The sequence below is a fragment of the Onychostoma macrolepis genome, chromosome 10 (assembly GCF_012432095.1).
Source record: "Onychostoma macrolepis isolate SWU-2019 chromosome 10, ASM1243209v1, whole genome shotgun sequence".
NCBI classification, from domain to species: domain Eukaryota; kingdom Metazoa; phylum Chordata; class Actinopteri; order Cypriniformes; family Cyprinidae; genus Onychostoma; species Onychostoma macrolepis.
Genome location: NC_081164.1, coordinates 14,454,384 through 14,464,538, shown reverse-complemented (window position 1 = coordinate 14,464,538; position 10,155 = coordinate 14,454,384). Strand labels below are relative to the sequence as shown.

General features: G+C 39.2%; 1 protein-coding gene across 16 annotated transcripts in view; it reads left to right on the top strand.

Moving 5' to 3' along the window:
• Nucleotides 1-10,155, top strand: part of LOC131548764 (protocadherin alpha-C2-like) — a 198,948-nt gene that overhangs the window by 80,339 nt on the left and 108,454 nt on the right. For 2 of the 16 annotated variants that reach the window (XM_058790290.1, XM_058790279.1), the window contains exon 1: nt 88-2,784. The exons of 9 other annotated variants lie outside the window; for them this stretch is intronic. In XM_058790290.1, the coding sequence (XP_058646273.1) occupies nt 292-2,784 (2,493 nt within the window). In that variant the 5' untranslated portion in view covers nt 88-291. 5 more of the 16 variants (XM_058790311.1, XM_058790288.1, XM_058790312.1 and 2 more) reach the window with 3 other exon arrangements.

The window sequence follows — 10,155 nt, the reverse complement described above, 5'->3', positions numbered from 1 at the left end:
TTGCCTGCTATTAATCAGCTTGTGGTTCACATGTATATCAACATAACGGAGTTCTATATGTTTATTGATATTACAATTAGTGGAACTGAACTGATATTGCGCTTTGGCTTGTAACAGTACCATTAAGGCTGTTGGTCTTGTATTTGCGATTTTGAAGCTCTGAGCGCCGCTGTTGATTAACATCTGAGTAGAGCGCAGTCCATCCCTTATTGACGCGTTTGTAGGTTGGACATATGCAGTGTTCCTTCGATGAAAATAACATAAATACGTTATTTTGTATTTAAAATTATAATGATCAACTTCGTGTTCCAACTTCGTTTGACGACGCAGCTTATCAAGATGGTTTTCTTAAGGTTATCGAACAATTCACACAATCCATGGATGGTTTCCGCGCATTCAAAATGGCATGTTGTGTTTTTCATTCTCTGCTTTTACGGAGTGGACGTCGTATATTGCAATGCGAGATATTCCATCCCGGAGGAAATGCCAGAGGGATCATTCGTTGGAAACATCGCTAAGGATCTGGGGATAGAGATAAGTAGACTCATATCTGGAAAAGCTCGCGTCGTTACAAAGGGCGGACGACAGTATGTCGATCTGAGCAGAGACAAAGGGACTCTAGTAGTTAAAGAAAGGATAGATCGCGAGGAGCTCTGTAAGCAAACGACGCCTTGCAGCTTCAGCTTTGATCTTATCGTTGAAAACCCTATCCAGCTCCATCGAGTCACAGTTGAGGTGCAAGATATAAACGATAATGCTCCGTTATTTCCCAAAGAAAATGTTAATATGGAAATAAGCGAAAATGCAATCTCTGGGACTAGGTTTCCTTTGGACAACGCTATAGACACAGATGTAGGTCTAAATGGTATACAGAGCTATAAACTACATCCAACAGACAGTTTTAAACTGGAGGTGCATAGTCAGACAGATGGCAACAAATACATTGAGATGGTTTTACAACGAGAACTAGACCGAGAGGAACGCGATGACATTCAGTTGGTTCTTGTGGCAAATGATGGTGGATCACCTCAGAAATCAGGCACTGTAAAAATTCACGTTACTGTTCTGGATGTTAATGATAATGCCCCAGTGTGTAAACAGTCAGTATTTAAAACTGAAGTTAGTGAAAATTCACCTGCTGGTACTGTCATCGGTACTGTTAGTGCTGCTGATGCTGACGAAGGTGTAAATGGCCATGTTTCCTATTCCTTCGCTGTTGCTAGCAAAGAAGCAAGGGAGCTTTTTGGGATAAACACAGATAAAGGTGAGATTAAACTTCTTAATAATTTAGATTACGAATCTCAAAATAGTTATCAAATAAATATTAAAGCGAGAGATAAAGGAGGTCTCGCAGATACCTGCAAATTTGTCATAGATGTACTCGATGAGAATGACAACTCTCCAACCATACAGCTGATGTCGTTCTCAAACACCCTTCCTGAAAATTCCCCAGTGGGAACAACTGTAGCCGTCATTAACGTAGAGGACGCAGATTCTGGTAAAAATGGCCTCGTTCAGTGCTCAATAAACCAAAACATACCGTTTAAAATTGAGTCATCTCTAGCGGAATATTATAGTTTAGTTACTGATGATATGCTTGATCGAGAAAGTCTTGCTGAATATAATATAACAATCTTGGTATCAGACCAAGGAAGTCCTGCGCGCTACGCAAACAAGACAATTAATGTAAAAATATCTGATGTCAATGACAATCCGCCAATATTCGAGTTTGAGGAATATAAAACATTTGTTAGTGAAAATAATTCTCCTGGTCTCACTATACTGACTGTTAAAGCAAATGATGCTGACTGGGGTCCCAATGCGCAATTGTCCTACTTCCTGAAGGATGAAGACATGCGTGGTGCACCATTAAGTTCTCTCGTATCTGTAGATTCACTTACTGGCACCATTTGTGCAGTTAAATCATTTGATTTTGAACAGTTAAAATCGTTTTCTTGTAACGTGACAGCTCGAGATGGAGGATCCCCGCCCTTGAGCTCTGAAGTGGCAATAACTATAAATATTCAAGATCAGAATGACAACGCTCCTCAGGTTCTGTATCCAGTACAGACTGGTGCTTCTGTGGTGGCTGAGATTGTGCCTCGTGCTGCAGATGTTGGATATCTGGTCACTAAAGTGGTTGCTGTTGATGTGGACTCTGGACAGAATGCCTGGCTCTCCTATAAACTACAGAAAGCTACAGACAGAGCGCTGTTTGAAGTGGGTTTACAGAATGGAGAAATCAGAACTGTGCGACAAGTAACTGATAAAGATGCGGTCAAGCAAAAACTGACTGTTGTTGTGGAGGATAACGGACAGCCCTCTCGCTCAGCTGTGGTCTCCATTAACGTGGCTGTGGCTGACAGCTTTCCTGAAGTGCTGTCAGAGTTCACAGACTTTACGCATGAAAAGCAGCATGACGAGAACCTGACCTTTTATTTAGTTCTCGCACTGGTTGCTGTTTCTTTCTTATTTATTACATGTGTGGTTGTGATAATATCAGTAAAGGTCTACAGATGGAGACAATCTCGCTTCTTATATCAGCCCAATATGCCTGTTATTCCGTACTATCCACCGCATTACGCAGACACAGGCGTCACTGGAACTCTGCCGCACGGGTATAATTATGAAGTGTGCATGACGACTGACTCGAGGAAGAGTGACTGCAAGTTTTCTACACTCGGTGGACAGAATGTTTTAGTGGTGGACCCGAGTTTCGCTGAGACGATGCAGCGCGCAATGAAGGAAAATAACATGCTTGAAAATTCTCAGCTACAAGAAATGGTAAGATGGATTAATGCATAGACACATTAATATTAATATTGATAATTGCTTCGACGTCTTTATGGCCATTACACCATAAATCTTCGCTTGTTCAACCTTTTGATGTTATTTAAACTTGAAGTAAAGAAGACGTGTTCTATAATGTCGTTTTTAAAATGATAAATATATGATTAACCATGGTAAAAAAAAAATAAAAAAAAAAAACAGAACTGACTGGCAGATTTAGTCGTTGAAATGTTTTTGTGAATTGGACACTGCTGAATAAAATAAAACAAAACAAAACAAAACAAAATAAAGATGCTGTAACTGAGCAATTTGATTCTAAAGAATTCGTGATATGTTTTAGAAAATATATACGTTTGTCTTTGATGAATCAATGTATTTTGCAAAACTATAAGCTTTTTTATTTTCAACTTGCTGTTAAGATTTATTTTTAAAGAGAGTCTGAGAATCGATCATTCTATTCATTGTTTAATTCTTCGGGTGCTGTTCATGGTGCTGAAATGGTTCACGGTTTCCTCTTTTTGCCTGTTACTGATTTAAACAGCATGTGTCACATAAGGCAGTTTCTTCTTCTTATGAGATCTTCTTCTTCTTCTTCTTGTGGTATTGATGTCATAATTTTGGCTTGTAACAGTCGGCTGTTGGTCTTGTATTTGCGTCTTTAAAGCTCTGAGTGCCGCTGTTGATTAACATCTGAGTAGAGCGCTTCTTTGCTCAGTAGTCTGTATTGCCAGTCACTTACTGACGTGATTGTAGGTTGGGCAAATACAGCGGGTTTTTTTTCCTCGATGAAAAGAACATGAATGCCTTTTTGAGGATTTAGGATTGTAATGGCTTTTCTTACTTGTCCCCACTTCGTTTGACGAAACAGCTTCTCAGGATGGTTTTCTTAAGGTTATCGAGCAATTCACACAATCCATGGATGGTTTCCGCGCATTCAAAATGGCATGTTGTGTTTTTCATTCTCTGCTTTTACGGAGTGGACGTCGTATATTGCAATGCGAGATATTCCATCCCGGAGGAAATGCCAGAGGGATCATTCGTTGGAAACATCGCTAAGGATCTGGGGATAGAGATAAGTAGACTCATATCTGGAAAAGCTCGCGTCGTTACAAAGGGCGGACGACAGTATGTCGATCTGAGCAGAGACAAAGGGACTCTAGTAGTTAAAGAAAGGATAGATCGCGAGGAGCTCTGTAAGCAAACGACGCCTTGCAGCTTCAGCTTTGATCTTATCGTTGAAAACCCTATCCAGCTCCATCGAGTCACAGTTGAGGTGCAAGATATAAACGATAATGCTCCGTTATTTCCCAAAGAAAATGTTAATTTGAACATTACCGAAAATGCGGTTTTAGGAGCTCGCTTTCCTTTAGACAGCGCTATAGACACAGATGTAGGTCTAAATGGTATACAGAGCTATAAACTACATCCAACTGATAGTTTTAAACTGGAGGTTCATAGTCAGACCGATGGCAACAAATACATTGAGATGGTTTTACAACGAGAACTAGACCGAGAGGAACGCGATGACATTCAGTTGGTTCTTGTGGCAAATGATGGTGGATCACCTCAGAAATCAGGCACTGTAAAAATTCACGTTACTGTTCTGGATGCCAATGATAATGCCCCAGTGTGTAAACAGTCAGTATTTAAAACTGAAGTTAGAGAAAATTCACCTGCTGGTACTGTCATCGGTACTGTTAGTGCTGCTGATGCTGACGAAGGTGTAAATGGCCATGTTTCCTATTCCTTCGCTGTTGCTAGCAAAGAAGCAAGTGAGCTTTTTGGGATACACACAGATAAAGGTGAGATTAGACTTCTTAATAATTTAGATTATGAAATTCAAAATAGATTTCAATTAAATATTAATGCGAGAGATAAAGGAGGCCTGTCGGATACTTGTAAAATTGTTATAGATGTAATTGATGAGAATGACAACTCTCCAATCATACAGCTGATGTCGTTCTCAAACACACTTCCTGAAAATTCCCCAGTGGGAACAACTGTAGCCGTCATTAACGTAGAGGACGCAGATTCTGATAAAAATGGCCTCGTTCAGTGCTCAATAAATCAAAACATACCTTTTAAAATTGAGTCATCTCTAGCAGAATATTACACTTTGGTTACTGATGATATGCTTGATCGAGAAAATTTTGTTGAATACAATATAACAATCTTGGTATCAGACCAAGGAAGTCCGGCGCGACACGCAAACAAAACACTTAATGTAAAAATATCTGATGTCAATGACAATCCGCCAATATTCGAGTTTGAGGAATATAAAACATTTGTTAGTGAAAATAATTCTCCTGGTCTCACTATACTGACTGTTAAAGCAAATGATGCTGACTGGGGTCCCAATGCGCAATTGTCCTACTTCCTGAAGGATGAAGACATGCGTGGTGCACCATTAAGTTCTCTCGTATCTGTAGATTCACTCACTGGCACCATTCGTGCAGTTAAATCATTTGATTTTGAACAGTTAAAATCGTTTTCTTGTAACGTGACAGCTCGAGATGGAGGATCCCCGCCCTTGAGCTCTGAAGTGGCAATAACTATAAATATTCAAGATCAGAATGACAACGCTCCTCAGGTTCTGTATCCAGTACAGACTGGTGCTTCTGTGGTGGCTGAGATTGTGCCTCGTGCTGCAGATGTTGGATATCTGGTCACTAAAGTGGTGGCTGTTGATGTGGACTCTGGACAGAATGCCTGGCTCTCCTATAAACTACAGAAAGCTACAGACAGAGCGCTGTTTGAAGTGGGTTTACAGAATGGAGAAATAAGAACTGTGCGACAAGTAACTGATAAAGATGCGGTCAAACAAAAACTGACTGTTGTTGTGGAGGATAACGGACAGCCCTCTCGCTCAGCTGTGGTCTCCATTAACGTGGCTGTGGCTGACAGCTTTCCTGAAGTGCTGTCAGAGTTCACAGATTTTACGCATGAAAAACAGAATGAGGAGAACCTGACCTTTTATTTAGTTCTTGCGCTGGCTGCTGTTTCTTTCTTGTTTATTACATGTGTGGTTGTTATAATATCAGTAAAGATATACAGATGGAGACAATCTCGCTTCTTATATCAGTCCAATATGCCTGTTATTCCTTACTATCCACCGCATTACGCAGACACAGGCGTCACTGGAACTCTGCCGCACGGGTATAATTATGAAGTGTGCATGACGACTGACTCGAGGAAGAGTGACTGTAAGTTTTCTACACTCGGTGGACAGAATGTTTTAGTGGTGGACCCGAGTTTCGCTGAGACGATGCAGCGCGCCATGAAGGAAAAGAACATGCTTGAAAATCCTGAGCTGCAAGAAATGGTAAGACCTCAGCATGAGTGGATTAATGCCTAGACACATTAAAATTAATATTAATAATTGCCTCGACGTCTTTATGACCATTACACAATAAATCTTCGCTTGTTCAACCTGCTGATGTTATTCAAACCTGAAGTATAAAGACGTGTTCGATAATGTCGTTTTTAAACTGCATGGTAAAAAAACAATAAATTAATTTAAAAAAAAATACAGAACTGACTGGCTGATTTAGTCGTTGCAATATTTTTTGTGAATTGGACACTACTTAATAAAATAACATAAAATAAAATAAATAAAGATGCTGTAACTAAACGATTTGATTAAAAAAAATCGTGATATGTTTTAGAAAATAAATAAGTTTGTCTTTGATGAATCAATGTATTTTGCCAAAAAATATAAGCTTTTTTATTTTCAACTTGCTGTTAAGATTTATTTTTAAAGAGAGTCTGAGAATCGAGCATTCTATTCATTGTTTAATTCTTCGGGTGCTGTTCATGGTGCTGAAATGGTTCATGGTTTCCTCTTTTTGCCTGTTACTGATTTAAACAGCATGTGTCACATAAGGCAGTGGCTTCTTCTTATGAGATCTTCTTTTTCTTCTTCTTCTTCTTCTTTTTCTTGTGGTATGGATGTCATAATTTTGGCTTGTAACAGTCGGCTGTTGGTCTTGTATTTGCGTCTTTAAAGCTCTGAGTGCCGCTGTTGATTAACATCTGAGTAGAGCGCTTCTTTGCTCAGTAGTCTGTATTGCCAGTCACTTACTGACGTGATTGTAGGTTGGGCAAATACAGCGGTTTTTTTTTTCCTCGATGAAAAGAACATGAATGCCTTTTTGAGGATTTAGGATTGTAATGGCTTTTCTTACTTGTTCCCACTTCGTTTGACGAAACAGCTTCTCAGGATGGTTTTCTTAAGGTTATCGAGCAATTCACACAATCCATGGATGGTTTCCGCGCATTCAAAATGGCATGTTGTGTTTTTCATTCTCTGCTTTTACGGAGTGGACGTCATATATTGCAATGCGAGATATTCCATCCCGGAGGAAATGCCAGAGGGATCATTCGTTGGAAACATCGCTAAGGATCTGGGGATAGAGATAAGTAGACTCATATCTGGAAAAGCTCGCGTCGTTACAAAGGGCGGACGACAGTATGTCGATCTGAGCAGAGACAAAGGGACTCTAGTAGTTAAAGAAAGGATAGATCGCGAGGAGCTCTGTAAGCAAACGACGCCTTGCAGCTTCAGCTTTGATCTTATCGTTGAAAACCCTATCCAGCTCCATCGAGTCACAGTTGAGGTGCAAGATATAAACGATAATGCTCCGTTATTTCCCAAAGAAAATGTTAATGTGAAAATAGCTGAAAATGCGGTTTTAGGAGCTCGCTTTCCTTTAGACAGCGCTATAGATACAGATGTAGATCTAAATGGTATACAGAGCTATAAACTACATCCAACTGATAGTTTTAAACTGGAGGTTCATAGTCAGACCGATGGCAACAAATACATTGAGATGGTTTTACAACGAGAACTAGACCGAGAGGAACGTGATGAGATTCAATTGGTTCTTGTGGCAAATGATGGTGGATCACCTCAGAAATCAGGCACTGTAAAAATTCACGTTACTGTTCTGGATGCCAATGATAATGCCCCAGTGTGTAAACAGTCAGTATTTAAAACTGAAGTTAGAGAAAATTCACCTGCTGGTACTGTCATCGGTACTGTTAGTGCTGCTGATGCTGACGAAGGTGTAAATGGCCATGTTTCCTATTCCTTCGCTGTTGCTAGCAAAGAAGCAAGTGAGCTTTTTGGGATAAACACAGATACAGGTGAGATTAGACTTCTTAATAATTTAGATTATGAATCTCAAAATAGATTTCAATTAAATATTAATGCGAGAGATAAAGGAGGCCTGTCGGATACTTGTAAAATTGTTATAGATGTAATTGATGAGAATGACAACTCTCCAACCATACAGCTGATGTCGTTCTCAAACACACTTCCTGAAAATTCCCCAGTGGGAACAACTGTAGCCGTCATTAACGTAGAGGACGCAGATTCTGATAACAATGGCCTCGTTCAGTGCTCAATAAATCAAAACATACCTTTTAAAATTGAGTCATCTCTAGCAGAATATTACACTTTGGTTACTGATGATATGCTTGATCGAGAAAATCTTGTTGAATACAATATAACAATCTTGGTATCAGACCAAGGAAGTCCGGCGCGACACGCAAACAAAACACTTAATGTAAAAATATCTGATGTCAATGACAATCCGCCAATATTCGAGTTTGAGGAATATAAAACATTTGTTAGTGAAAATAATTCTCCTGGTCTCACTATACTGACTGTTAAAGCAAATGATGCTGACTGGGGTCCCAATGCGCAATTGTCCTACTTTCTGAAGGATGAAGACATGCGTGGTGCACCATTGAGTTCCCTCGTATCTGTAGATTCACTTACTGGCACCATTCGTGCAGTTAAATCATTTGATTTTGAACAGTTAAAATCTTTTGTTTTTAACGTGACAGCTCGAGATGGAGGATCCCCGCCCTTGAGCTCTGAAGTGACAATAACTATAAATATTCAAGATCAGAATGACAACGCTCCTCAGGTTCTGTATCCAGTACAGACTGGTGCTTCTGTGGTGGCTGAGATTGTGCCTCGTGCTGCAGATGTTGGATATCTGGTCACTAAAGTGGTGGCTGTTGATGTGGACTCTGGACAGAATGCCTGGCTCTCCTATAAACTACAGAAAGCTACAGACAGAGCGCTGTTTGAGGTTGGTTTACAGAATGGAGAAATAAGAACTGTGCGACAAGTGACTGACAAAGATGCGGTCAAACAAAAACTGACTGTTGTTGTGGAGGATAACGGACAGCCCTCTCGCTCAGCTGTGGTCTCCATTAACGTGGCTGTGGCTGACAGCTTTCCTGAAGTGCTGTCAGAGTTCACAGACTTTTCGCATGAAAAAGAGTATGACAAGAATCTGACCTTTTATTTAGTTCTTGCTCTGGCTGCTGTTTCTTTCTTATTTATCACTTGTGTGGTTGTCATAATATCAGTAAAGATCTACAGATGGAGACAATCTCGCTTCTTATATCAGTCCAACATGCCTGTTATTCCTTACTATCCACCGCATTACGCAGACACAGGCGTCACTGGAACTCTGCCGCACGGGTATAATTATGAAGTGTGCATGACGACTGACTCGAGGAAGAGTGACTGTAAATTTTCTACACTCGGTGGACAGAATATTTTAGTGGTGGACCCCAGTTTCACTGAGACGATGCAGCGCGCAATAAAGGAAAAAAACTTAGAAGATGCCGAGTTGCCTGAAATGGTAAGATAACTTTTTCTTAAAAAGTCCATAATATTAAAATTACATACACTGAATTGTAGTTAGCAATATTGGTCTGCTAAGCTATGTTAAACATATATATATATATATATATATATATATATATATATATATATATGAAGAGTTTATTTACAAAACAGATAACTCCGTTTTTAACTATTAACTATGTTTTTTCAGTGTGCATTCCAGTTAATCTCAATCAAACTGCAGTTGGGTTATTTTGATTAGGATAAAAATAACTAAAATATTAACACAATAAAACACAATAAAAACATGTTAACATAATAAAAAACATGATTTTTTTGAAAATTTTCAAAAACGGAATAATCTGTTTTTCCAAATAAACTCTTCATATATATATATTCAATGAGTTAATGCATTCGCGACCATGACAAAAACAGATTCTTTTTTCTTCTTTTTTTCTGCAGTTATTAATATGGTTACATTTCTATACAGCAGTGTCCAAAATTATTACAAAACTAGTATTTTCACCAGCTAAAAAAATGGTTTCAAGTAAATTATTTCTATCTTTTGCTGTAGTTAATAATAATCCAGTGAGATTTTTGTCTGACAACAGCCAGTGCTCCACACAGAGATCTGATCTGATCATCATCCAGTCTGTCTGGAATGACATGAAGAAACAGAACAAACTGAGACAGACTAAATCCAGAAGAACTGTGGTAAT